The sequence below is a fragment of the Schistocerca nitens genome, chromosome 2, assembly GCF_023898315.1.
Source record: "Schistocerca nitens isolate TAMUIC-IGC-003100 chromosome 2, iqSchNite1.1, whole genome shotgun sequence".
Classification (NCBI taxonomy): Eukaryota; Metazoa; Arthropoda; class Insecta; order Orthoptera; family Acrididae; genus Schistocerca; species Schistocerca nitens.
The window spans coordinates 900,770,809-900,784,864 of NC_064615.1; the positions used below are offsets into that span (position 1 = coordinate 900,770,809).

Sequence of the window (14,056 nt, forward strand, 5' to 3'; positions counted from 1 at the left end):
TGGCACTACTGCAAGGGAAGGCCGACATGTTCAGCATATGGCTCTAGTGGATTGTACTGCATCTGTAGCAGCAATTTGAGGAGCAGCTGGCACCACAATGACGCAACGAACTGTTACAAAATGGTTACTTCAAGGATAGCCCTGAACCAGATGCCATGTAACATGCATTCCACTGACCCGAAACCATTACCATTTGCGACTTTAGCGGTGTCAAGTGAGAGCTCATTCGAGGACAGTGTGGAAGTCTGTTTGGTTTCTGATGAAAGCTGGTTCTGCCTCACTGCCAGTGATTGTCACATGTTGGTTAGTAGGAGGACTGTTGAGAGCCTGCAAGCAACCTGTCTACATGCTAGACATACTGGATCTGGGTCTGGAGTTACAGTCCAGGAGAGTGATTACGTATGACAGCATGAGCACTCCAGGGGTTATCCCATCCACCCTGATTGCAGATTTGTACATCAATCTGGTGATTCAACCTGTCGTGCAGCCACTCCTGAATAGCATTTCAGGGGGTGTTTTCCAACAGGACAACACTCGCCCACATACTGCTACTGTAATCCATCTGGCTCTACAGTGTGTCGACATGTTGCCTTGGCTTGCTTGATCAAGAGATCTGTCTCCAATCAAGCACATATGGGGCATTATCATATGACAACTCCAGTTTCATCCACAAACAGCATTAATCATTCCTGTATTGACCAACCAAGTGCAACGGGCATGGAACTCCATCCCACAGACTGACATATGACACCCATATAACATAATGCATGCATGTTTGCATGCCTGCATTCAACATTCTGTGGTAACATAGATCATTAATGTATGAGCATTTCACACTTGCAATGGCTTATCTTGTGTTTACATTAACCTGTGATCTTGCAACGTTAATCACTTAAATATCTTACCAAGACAAATGTATTTCCAAAATTTCATTACCCTACACTAACTATTTTTTGCTGCTGCATTTTTTTTCTGTCTGTGTGTTTCCTTTCAGCTTGAGACTGATATTAAAACCATTATTACGTTTCATTCCCTCTGCATACGAAGGTATTTCCTCTACTACTGTAATAGTAATAGTGAACTAAAACTGTTTTGGCTGTTGAATTGGCACTGATCAAATTTATGAAAAAATAAAATAAAATAAAAGTAAACCCTCACCAGAAAAATATTTTATGTTACTCACAGTACAGGATGAAACAGTAACAGAGAATTGAAGTTTATGCCCCTCAAGCAAACTTCAACTATAATCTGGAACTAATACAGACAGTATTTTTAGGAACAAGGAAGTAAGTCTGTAATTGGCAAGCTTGGGCAGAATGTTAGCCTTTTGATATAAAGGAAACCAAAGTTGGAGTACAGGATCATTAGCATCTTCAGCTCTAAGGATTAAAGGAAGAAAGTTTAGTATTCAACCCCCACTGATGATAAGGTCTTTAGACAAAGCACAAGCTCATATTAGGCAGAATGGTCAGTGTCCTTTTCAAAGGAATTAAAGTGTCATTTCCCTAAAGTGATTTACAGAAAGCACAGAAAACCTAGATCTGGATGGTAAAACAGCGAGACCGCCTTCCTCGTGAATGTGGGTACAGCATTTCACCCAGAGAGAGAGAGAGAGAGAGAGAGAGAGAGCACTTACCTCATCACTCAGTAGCTCAATGTAGGTTTTGGGTTTATACCTCTCAACCCACAGGTCTGCAGAGTCTTCTTTCTCATCTTCACTGGTTAGTTCCACACCAGAATCCATTCCTGAATCTTCTAGAGCACGGATCTTCCTTTCAAATTCATTTGCTTCTTCTTGGTCTAATTTTTTCTGAATCTAAGTGCAAGAGAAATGATTTGCATTACTGCTATGCAATTATTCCTCAAGAGTTGTGTTACAGAGCACTGAACAATACAAAGTCCTCCCCAAGGCTTCAGTATCAGTATGAAAATTTGGCAGCAGAATAATGTTATAACTACTTACTTGAAAAATGTATTTTTTTAAAGTGAACAATGACACTTGCACTTATACATTGGTGTCCAAAATTAAAGCAACAAACCACTATTTCCCCACCTTGTGTCTAATCCATTCGAATACCTCTTCACGAAACTGTATGGTTAAATTGGAAAGGTTTAACTGCTGTCAGGTATTGTGACAAGATCTTGGGACCTCATGTGCAGTTGTTGCGAAGTGCTGTGGGCCCAGACATCTTATTGCTGGACAAGAATGCTTGACCTCACAGAGTACGGGTAGTTGATGTTTTCCTGGAAATGGAAGCTATTGCACACATGGCGTGGCCTGCTTGCTCTCTTGATTTGACCATAGACTTAATCTCGGATCCACTATGGACACTTGTTGCATCACGTCAGCATCCACCAACCACTCTCCAAGACTTGTGAGCAGCACCACACAAGGAATGAGCATTATTTTCTCAACTTGAGATTGATGACATCATTCACAGCACGCCCTGTCATTTGTCAGGCCTGTGTTGGTGCCAGAGGTGGTCACATCCCACATTGAGCGCATTAACCAGTTTTCAGAATGGGTTTGTAAATCCGTTAAGCCAGAAAAAACAGAGAAAATTTTTGTCTGCCATTATGCATGTTGCAGTTGTTTACGTTCTGTATTCTTTATATTGTTTCTACTTTTCTATCCCCTGATTATAATATTTTGTGGCAAAATAAATGCAACCATGAAAAATTTTGTTTTGTTGCTTTAATTTTGGACACCAGTGTAATATCTGAAGATCTAAACTGTAATTGGTTATTTACAAACTATTTTATTCGAATACAGCTCTCATCTTTAAATTTGTATATGAATGTCATCTGTTTCAACTTGCATCGCTCATTTTGAGGATGTACGCCAATAGAAAAATGCTACAAGGATGATATTTGTTCAAAAATGAAACACTTTAGAAAAAAGTAGTAATGTGGTGGTGGTGGTGGTGGTGGTGGTGGTCATAGTCGTCATCGGCATTTTAGTGTGTTCAATGTCATGGTTATTAGTGCCCTCATTGAATACGAACATATTCATTTTCTGAAATGAGCACAAAAGCATTTCCCAATGAATAATGACTAGCAACTTTTCTGAGAAAGTGTGACAATATTAACATTAGGTAGTGCAGGAGAGGCCACTTCTGCAGGCTAAGCTGCAAGGAAAGTTGACTTCCCCACAGCCTCCAATAATGTCAACACTGCTTAGTCCCATACTGACTCACATTGGAGCAATCCACAGTCTTATCTGTTTTCATTGGGAAGTACACAGTAAGGGTAAATGATGTTAGAGACGGATGATTTTGAACTTTTTAATATGAAAGAGTTTTCACACATTGGAACCAATACTCTTGCAACCCTCTCTAAGCAAGAAGTGTGGTTTTGTCATGGGAGGTTTATTCTTTTCCTCGGAGCTGTTTTTTTTTCTTTTTTCTCTATTATTGTTACAGTGATTTGATGTGATCTACATGCTAGCCTCTCTTTTGCAGGAACTCTCCAAATCTGCGAGACTGCAACTTACAACCAACAGAAGCTGCTTATTGTAGTCAAATAGCAAAATGATCTCATCGATTTGTAACATGTCAAAAAAATCTTAAACACATTTTCATTAAAAAGTAACAAAAAACTTGTCACAAAACAAGCATATTTATGAAACTCTGAGGTGCATAGGATAATTCTTAAGCTATTGTAGCTGTAAACAAAACTACAACTATAGTCTGATTTTACAATAATTTCGGATTTTCTGGAGTAATACATAAAGAAAAGGGGAGCCTTTAATATTAAATCAAAACACATAGTAATAGATATATTTACAGAGTAATCTGTAGTAAACTAACTATTAACATAATCTAAACAACTTACTTTTATGAAAGCATGAAACTTGCATGACTCACCTGCCAAAGGGCTGATATTGTTCATAGTGTTACAATACTTTTCTTTTTTAAGAAAAGTTTTCTTGCCATGACTGATGGCATTTTACATTCTTTTTTCTTCAGGAACCATCAGTCATTTTGCTGCCCAAATAGCAAAACTCATCTACCACATTTAGTTTCTGATTTCCTAATGTGATTCCATTGGCATCATCTTACTTAATTCAACTACTCTACATTATCTAACATGCCATTTCGCTAGCAGCCAAGCTAATTGTAATTCTTGAAGTAGATGGTATGTAAATACATACATTTATTGATGATACACAAAGCAGCAATTCTGCACAATAATACTGTAACCAAAGTGAGCATAGCAAAATAACAACAACTGAATGCAAAACTGAAATTCGTAGCACTTATGTATATGGATAGAAATTTTATGAAAATTTGTAATGGTTCAAATAAAACATTTCCTCTCCAATTAATTTGAGGATAGTCTGTAACAGACCACATTTGACAAAGCCTTGTTGATCTCATCTGTTTGGTAGATGTCCCCTCAATATGTGTGTTTTCAGGTTCAATCTCTGAAGTAACCTGGTGTTCATTTTCACCCTGTTTTATTGCTGGTTCAGGAGGCAGTGCTCCAGTTTCATCTTGTTATACTGCTTCTTCAGGAGGCAGTTGAATTAGGTCCCATTCCTTTTCAGATCTGTGCTGCCCATTATTCTTCAAGGTGCTGCATTTTTTGGGTTGGTTTTGGAGCCTTTTGAGAGTTCCATAAGGTACTTTTATTATGTATTTATTTTCCATCTGTTTGATTACACTTTCAATGATCCATGGAGATCCACTTGACAAATTGTTTAAGAAATTTTTGGCATACACTTGATCACCAACCTGAAAGTTTGAATCCTTCTTTGGCTTTTCTTCCTCCTTTGATGAACTGATCAATGACAATGTGATCCTTGGCTGAGACAGCTGTGAAGTATTTCAGAGAGTGAGATGTCCAGTTATTGTAGCATCTTGCTTGTTCTCTCCATCTCAGTTGGTCCCCCCCTCCCTCCCCTAAAAGTGTCCTTGACAATACTAATGGAAAGGACAAAGGCAGTCACATGGTGGTGCAGATTTCTATTCACAGTAATAGGTGTGAGATTCAAAAATATAGTGTGGCTGGATGAAATGTGGGTTAATGCCAGTCATTCCTTGCACGGAAGCTGGAGTGATGGAACACCCCAGGGGACCATGACAGTGCTTGTTGGAAAAGGAGGATGAATTACTGTTTTATATGCAAGTACATTGGCTGGTTTTGTACCATATTGCTTATTAATGTTTCATTCAAAAAAGTCAGGTGACTACCTCAAAGAGATGAACAGCTTGGTTTTTCAAAAGTGGTTCAAAACATCACTTATGATGAATCTGACAAGTCCACCAGTACTGTGAATAGTACAACTGAATAGTACAACAAGTATCATCAGAAAGGCACCCAAAAACAAAGGTGTTGTGGAAGAATGTGTAGTAAATTTAATTATACAACTGGGAGAGAGCTGTGATAGTTCAAGCAGCGCTAAAGAAGACTATCTTACAGTGAAATGAAATGAAATGTCGTGTGGCTAGGGCCTCCCGTCGGGTAGACCGTTCGCCTGGTGCAGGTCTTCCGATTTGACGCCACTTCGGCGACCTGCGCGTCGATGGGGATGAAATGATGATGATTAGGACAACACAACACCCAGTCCCTGAGCGGAGAAAATCTCCGACCCAGCCGGGAATCGAACCCGGGCCCTTAGGATTGACAGTTTGTCACGCTGACCACTCAGCTACCGGGGGCGGACGACTATCTTACAGTAATGAGAGTGGTGTTTTTCCATTAGCATAGCTACAAAACACTCAAGGAATGTAAGGAGTGAGCATGCCAGCGACCTATCATCTTACTGTGAGTACCATCTTCAGATCATAACTGTTAATATACTCACAAATTATTCAGTCACTCACTGTAGAACTAATTGATATTGCTAATATTCATCAATGGAATCAAAAACTGTGTATGTTCAAGGATGAAAAAAAAAATAGTTTTCATTTATATGGTGAAGTTTGACAAATAATTTTACATTTCAGCATAGTAGATACTAAGTAGCTCTTTTCAATTTTTTTGAGATTATACATATATTACAAACAGCAACAGTAAATAAATTTATGCGTACAAATATGACCTGCATGTTATCGACTCTTTTGTTTCTGCTGCTAGAGAATGCATACAAGTAGAGACCGGGTGCGGAATGCACTTCAAGCCATGTTAGGTAACATTGTCGTCTGCCCGCCTGAATTTTCAATACCATTCACTCATCTCACAGACTATAGCTTCGAACAATGGAAAATCCAGGATGGAATGTAACAGACTATATGTTACAGACTACAGCTTCGGAATGTCAGCTTCCACCCACATCCGTGATGTGGCCTACAATTCACGTTTTTTTCTATCGCACCTGACGCCATTTTCTTCCAGTCATGTGAAAAGCATGTGCAAATTGTTCACGTGCTCATTCACATTTGTGCCTGTGACAATTACACTATCCAAATAACTGGAACATCCAGGTAGGGTATTTGTGATTTGTTAAATAAATCACTGTCATATTGCAGGAGCACTTGCTATGCCAAAAGGTAAACTCTGATATTCGAAGAGCCCAAGTTGAGTATTGCCAACTGTCATCTTTTTTGATTCTTCATCCAGTTCCAACTGGAGATATGCATCTGATAAAGCTATTATTGTAAGATATTTGCCATTTCTGATTATTTAAAGAGTTCCTTAGGTCTTGGTATTGGATACTGGTGTATTTCCGATTGGTGGATTTACAATCACTTTTAAATCTCCATAGATTCTTACTGATCAATTTGGCTTTGATACAGCCACAATTAGTGTAGCCCACTGACTGGTCTTCATTGGCTTCCAGTCTTAGGCCAGTCTTTCAATTCCTTCTTTAACTTTATCCATCATAGCAAACAGCACTTGTATGTGGATGAAAAATTTTGGTGTTGCTCCCGTCTTCAAATTCTGAACTGCTTTGTATATTTTGCTGCTGGAAAAAGATTCATGATCCTGGCATAATTTCTTCTCAGCTTCTTTAAAGCTATTATGAACCACCATGTTTGCAATATGTGACTTATTTTAACTAATATTTAAATTGAAGGCATTGAACAAGTTCATGCCAAAGAGATTAATTGTTTTTCACAAGTTGACAGCCAGTAACAGAAGCTCTTTGGTTGTTTTTTATATTTGATCATTGCCATTGTTTTTTCCCTTTAGTTTAATCTGGGCTCCATTGAATGTTTTCAGTGATGAATATGAAATGAAGTATTTTGATTATACCAACAATTCACAAGCATTCAGATTTGTTAGTGAGCAAGTTGCATCAGTATCCAGCAATTTCTTTGTGCAGACATTCATTGATTTCCAGTGGTATGCAGATTTTTCCTGCATCTTCTCCGCTGCTGATTTTTTCAGCCTATGCAACTTCATTTGCTTCACTCTGTATTTTCCTGATGATGAGATTGAATACTGATGCTTCTTGGTAGTGAAAATATTTTTATTTCTCTGCAGGCAGATGGAGGATGTGTGGCCAGTCTTCCAGCAGATATTGCACATTGCATTTCTGAACTTGCATTCAATGAGGTAAGATTTAGATTTTTCCTGCTTAGGGTTCCTTTCTTTTGATGGACTTCTTGAATGTGGCTGTTTTGATTTGTGGTGGATGGTCATTTGAAAAATTTCAGATGAATCTCCTGTATTTTCATTCTTCCTTGTTTTAATCATTCTTTGAGAAGCCTCATTGCTTCAGCAATCTTTAAAACTTCATCCAGTGAAGGATTGCTGCATTGTATGGCTGAATTCCATATGGTATCATGATGGATGCAGTATAATGACACCTCTGATCAATCCATCAATATAAGCAATCTTTTGGTTGTCATGTTTGTATATGAGATTGCAATCCCTTGTGATATTACGTATATCAGCCACCCATTCTGATAATGTCTGCCCATGCTGCTTCTTTTGTGCATGGGACTCATAAGAGGCCACTGGTAAATATGTTTTTACTTTAAAATTGACAAATAGTTGCTCAGAATATTTTTCCTTATTGACTCCTCCTATCCAAAGAGCTTCATCAGTGTCAGTGCCAATCCATGATAGGAAATACACGTTTCTGGTTGTTGTCTGTTATCAGGTGTGCCTCAGAATGTCTATCTGAGTCACAGATATGTGCTCCATTGTTCCTTCATTCTGTTGAGTGCAGGAAACACTGGTGGATTTTATTTTTGATCCAGTGATGTAGCACTGCATTTTGGCAGCAGTTTCAGCAGTGTTCTTTTTATGTTTCTTGTTGCTGTTCCATAAGCTGCCACTGTTGGAGTGCCGACATTTTGATAAGCTCCACGAGTTCTGTTGTTGCCATTCTGGATTGTCTTCACAATTCTTTGAATTCTCATTGCTACATAATATGTTATCTGGTTAGTGGCCAGGCTAACAGTAATTCCTGAAATACCAATGTGTAAATACAGCCGTTTTTTAGCACAAAACACTAAACAGTAACTCTGAATACTACAGTAATTCACATGGTTCCAATGGCTCTGAGCACTGTGGAACTTAACATCCAAGGTCATCAGTCACCTAGAACTTAGAACTACTTAAACCTAACTAACCTAAGGACATCACACACATCCATGCCCGAGGCAGGATTCAAACCTGCAACCGTAGCAGTCGCGCAGTTCTGGACTGAAGTGCCCAGAACTGCTCGGCCACAACGGCTGGCACTACAGTAATTGTAAATACACACATTTATTACACAAAACACTAAACAGTAACTCCGAACAGTACTACAGTAATATATGCAAGCATAGCAAAATAACTGAATACAAAACTGAAAGTCATGAGAAACTGTAGTTTCTCATCAAATATAAATATGTATAAGGTGAAGATGGGCCTGTGATGAAAATGACAATATTCTATAACTTCTCACTGTTTTGATTCTAAAAACCATCATGGGAATCACAAGTTGTGCAAGTGTGGGTAGTTAAATTAATAACCTATGAAAAGAAGTGCACTGCATAACAGAATTAAGGGAACAGGTTTTTGAAACCCAATAATTCCCACCCATTGCAACACTTAAATTTGAAATTGGTCTCAAAGTTGTATATAACCTCGCTCTGTGATAATGCAAAAGCATGGCACCCTGTGACATCACCCTTGTGCTTTGTGATGCTTCGAGGAGTAAGATGTCAATACACAAAGAAAAAAAAGGGCCACAGCTCTGAAGTTCATGTGATGTGGAAGGTGGGTTAATGATGTCACATTGACACCAAGCTTCTCCACAATTTAGTCCAGTGCCACTATAGATGTGTCACATGATGGGAAGGTCCTCACAGCCCATCTTATCCAAATGTAATGCCCCTTATTTTTAACACCTCTCTGATGGAGGTTAGAACCACTATGCACAGCATTGAAATCGGGCAGTTTTCTTATGAGTGGCTGACAAAAACATTTGCTGCTCAGAATCGGCACAGAAAGACCTTGGGCAGGAGGGGTGTCGGAGTGGGGATGGCAAAGGACCTCATGGGGGGGGGGGGAGGAGGGTGCGAAGCTTAGATCTCCTTTGTGGCAAGGTGACCATGTGCAATAACTGGGAAATCTGTGTTTGAGTCCTGGTTTTAGGAAATAGTCTATACCTAATACAGATAAAGTTGATTTTCAGGAATGAATTTCAATATTTGAAACTGCAGTTCATCATCAAATACAAAATAAACCAATTTCAATACTTTAGTCATTTTCAGTTGTCTTATGGAACAAGCAAAAAATACACTTGAAGCCACTACATTATCAAAATAAATAAAAACTTAAATAAATTAAAAGTGATATCACAAAAACATGGCAAATATGAAGCATGAAGATAGAAACCGCACATCCCATGAAATCCTGTTCCTAAAGTCAAGAAACAGCTTTAAGTGAAGACTTCAGGAAAATACTACAGTCCTATACATATTGCTCTCATAGGGATTGCGAAGATGTACTCAGACTAGTTACAGCACAGAGGCATTTAAGCCATCATTATTCCTTCGCAAAAAACATGAAATAAGTCCTAATAAATGGTACAGTGGGAAGTACCCTCAGCCACACATTTCATGGTGGCTTGCAGAATATGGATGTAGATGTAGAAAAGAGACTGCAATTCTAGGACGTGATGAATATCAAAGGCAGGCGGCATGTGAGAAAGGAATTAAATAAGATTGTATTATTGTCTCCCACGTTATGCAGTCTGTACTTAGACCAAGCAGTAAAGCAAATCAAGGAGATATTTGTGAAAGCTATTAAAATTTAGAGGATGAGGAAGAAACTGAAAGAGAACACAACCTTTAAGGTTTTCTGATGACATTGCAATTCTGTTGTATACAGCAGAGGCTTGCAAGATGAGTTGAATAGAATGGATGAGAAACTACAGTTTCAAATATTGAATTTTATTAGTGAAATTCAGCTTAACTATAATAGGTATGCATGCACTACATAAAGCGACACATTAAAATTTGTTGAAAATTTGTGCCTGGCTGGGATTCGAAACTGGATTTTCCGTTTATCGCAAGTAGTCGGCATACCACATACGTTACCCAAGCAACCCAAACAACCACATGTCACACACCTGTCTATTTCTTCTAATAGATTAATAATGTACAGAAAGTTCTGGTTGAGATTTACGAATTATTTAGGAATAAAGGAGATGGTTCACTGAAAGGCAGAAGTGTTGTGTTGTCGATAAGTACACAAACAAAAGGTATAGAGCTTTGCTAGCCTCCTTTTTCAAGCTTGTAGGAGAAACATGCATATGCTCACACACGCACACGCGCACACACACACACACTATATATATATATATATAGTGTGTGTGTGCGCGTATATATATATATATATATATATATATATATATATATATATATATATATATATATATATATATATATATATATATATATATATATACAAAGATGATGTGACTTACCGAACGAAAGCGCTGGCAGGTCGATAGACACACAAACAAACACAAACACACACACAAAATTCAAGTTTTCGCAACAAACTGTTGCCTCATCAGGAAAGAGGGGAAGGAGAGGGAAAGACGAAAGGATGTGGGTTTTAAGGGAGAGGGTAAGGAGTCATTCCAATCCCGGGAGCGGAAAGACTTACCTTAGGGGGAAAAAAGGACAGGTATACACTCGCACACACACACACATATCCATCCACACATATACAGACACAAGCAGACATATTTAAAGACAAAGAGTTTGGGCAGAGATGTCAGTCAAGGCGGAAGTGAAGAGGCAAAGATGATGTTGAATGACAGGTGAGGTATGAGTGGCGGCAACTTGAAATTAGCGGAGATTGAGGCCTGGTGGGTAACGGGAAGAGAGGATATATTGAAGAGCAAGTTCCCATCTCCGGAGTTCGGATAGGTTGGTGTTGGTGGGAAGTATCCAGATAATCCGGACGGTGTAACACTGTGCCAAGATGTGCTGGCCGTGCACCAAGGCATGTTTAGCCACAGGGTGATCCTCATTACCAACAAACACTGTCTGCCTGTGTCCATTCATGTGAATGGACAGTTTGTTGCTGGTCATTCCCACAAAGAATGCATTACAGTGTAGGCAGGTCAGTTGGTAGATCATGTGGGTGCTTTCATATGTGGCCCTGCCTTTGATCGTGTACACCTTACGGGTTACAGGACTGGAGTAGATGGTGGTGGGAGGGTGCATGGGACAGGTTTTACACCGGGGGCGGTTACAAGGATAGGAGCCAGAGGGTAGGGAAGGTGGTTTGGGGATTTCATAGGGATGAACTAACAGGTTACGAAGGTTAGGTGGATGGCGGAAAGACACTCTTGGTGGAGTGGGGAGGATTTCATGAAGGATGGATCTCATTTCAGGGCAGGATTTGAGGAAGTCGTATCCCTGCTGGAGAGCCACATTCAGAGTCTGGTCCAGTCCCGGAAAGTATCCTGTCACAAGTGGGGCACTTTTGTGGTTCTTCTGTGGGGGATTCTGGGTTCAAGGGGATGAGGAAGTGGCTCTGGTTATTTGCTTCTGTACCAGGTCGGGAGGGTAGTTGCGAGATGCGAAAGCTGTTGTCAGGTTGTTGGTGTAATGGTTCAGGGATTCCGGACTGGAGCAGATTCGTTTGCCACGAAGACCTAGGCTGTAGGGAAGGGACCGTTTGATGTGGAATGGGTGGCAGCTGTCATAATGCAGGTACTGTTGCTTGTTGGTGGGTTTGATGTGGACGGACGTGTGAAGCTGGCCATTGGACAGGTGGAGGTCAACGTCAAGGAAAGTGGCATGGGATTTGGAGTAGGACCAGGTGAATCTGATGGAACCAAAGGAGTTGAGGTTGGAGAGGAAATTCTGAAGTTCTTCTTCACTGTGAGTCCAGATCATGAAGATGTCATCAATAAATCTGTACCAAACTTTGGGTTGGCAGGCCTGGGTAACCAAGAAGGCTTCCTCTAAGTGACCCATGAATAGGTTGGCGTACGAGGGGGCCATCCTGGTACCCACGGCTGTTCCCTTTAATTGTTGGTATGTCTGGCCTTCAAAAGTGAAGAAGTTGTGGTCAGGATGAAGCTGGCTAAGGTGATGAGGAAAGAGGTTTTAGGTAGGGTGGCAGGTGATCGGCGTGAAAGGAAGTGCTCCATCGCAGCGAGGCCCTGGACGTGCGGAATATTTGTGTATAAGGAAGTGGCATCAATGGTTACAAGGATGGTTTCCGGGGGTAACAGATTGGATAAGGATTCCAGGCGTTCGAGAAAGTGGTTGGTGTCTTTGATGAAGGATGGGAGACTTCATGTAATGGGTTGAAGGTGTTGATCTACGTAGGCAGGGATCCGTTCTGTGTGGGCTTGGTAACCAGCTACAATGGGGCGGCCGGGATGATTGGGTTGTGGATTTTAGGAAGAAGGTAGAAGGTAGGGGTGCGGGGTGTCGGTGGGGTCAGGAGGTTGATGGAGTCAGGTGAAAGGTTTTGCAGGGGGCCTAAGGTTCTGAGGATTCCTTGAAGCTCCGCCTGGACATCGGGAATGGGGTTACCTTGGCAAACTTTGCATGTGGTGTTGTCTGAAAGCTGACGCAGTCCCTCAGCCACATACTCCCGACGATCAAGTACCACGGTCGTGGAACCCTTGTCCGCCGGAAGAATGACGATGGATCGGTCAGCCTTCAGATCACGGATAGCCTGGGCTTCAGCAGTGGTGATGTTGGGAGTAGGATTAAGGTTTTTTAAGAAGGATTGAGATGCAAGGCTGGAAGTCAGAAATTCCTGGAAGGTTTGGAGAGGGTGATTTTGAGGAAGAGGAGGTGGGTCCCGCTGCGACGGAGGACAGAACAGTTCCAGGCAGGGTTCAATTTGGATGGTGTCTTGGGGAGTTGGATCATTAGGAGTAGGATTAGGATCATTTTTCTTCGTGGCAAAGTGATATTTCCAGCAGAGAATACGAGTGTAGGACAGTAAATCTTTGACGAGGGCTGTTTGGTTGAATCTGGGAGTGGGGCTGAAGGTGAGGCCTTTGGATAGGACAGAGGTTTGGAGGAAAGGTTAACTACTGAATTAGGGTGTTGTGGTTCCAGGTTGTGTTGATTGGAATTTTGAGGTTTTGGAGGGAGTGGAGCTGGAAGTGGGAGATTGAGTAGATGGGAGAGACTGGGTTGGTGTGCAATGAGAGAAGGTTGAGGTTTGCTGGAAAGGTTGTGAAGGGTGAGTGAGTTGCCTTTCCGGAGGTGGGAAACCAGGAGATTGGATAGTTTTTTGAGGTGGAGGGTGGCATGCTGTTCTAATTTACGGTTGGCCTGTAGGAGGATGCTCTGAACAGCCAGTGTGGATGTGGGAGAGGAAAGATTGAGGACTTTTATTAAGGATAGGAGTTGACGGGTGTGTTCATTGGCTGAGTTGATGTGTAGGTGAAGGATTAGGTGGGTGAGGGCAATGGATTGTTCAGTTTGGAACTGGTATAGGGACTGATGGAAAGAAGGGTTGCAGCCAGAGATGGGAACTTTAAGTGTGAGGCCTTTGGGGGTAATGCCAAATGTCAGACAAGCCTGAGAAAATAGAATATGGGAGCGTAATCTGGCTAGGGCGAAGGCATGTGTGGGGAGGGAATGTAAATAAAACTTAATGGGGTCGTTGTGGGGGTGTTGTG

The 14,056-nt window shown here is 40.9% G+C and overlaps 1 protein-coding gene across 2 annotated transcripts in view; it reads right to left on the minus strand.

The window, feature by feature from the left end:
• The window catches only part of LOC126234697 (chromosome transmission fidelity protein 18 homolog), a 511,528-nt gene that overhangs the window by 441,662 nt on the left and 55,810 nt on the right, over window positions 1-14,056 (minus strand). For both annotated transcript variants that reach the window (XM_049943438.1, XM_049943437.1), the window contains exon 7: window positions 1,637-1,816. In XM_049943438.1, coding sequence (XP_049799395.1) covers window positions 1,637-1,816 — 180 coding nt within the window. The remainder of the gene's footprint in view (window positions 1-1,636; window positions 1,817-14,056) is intronic.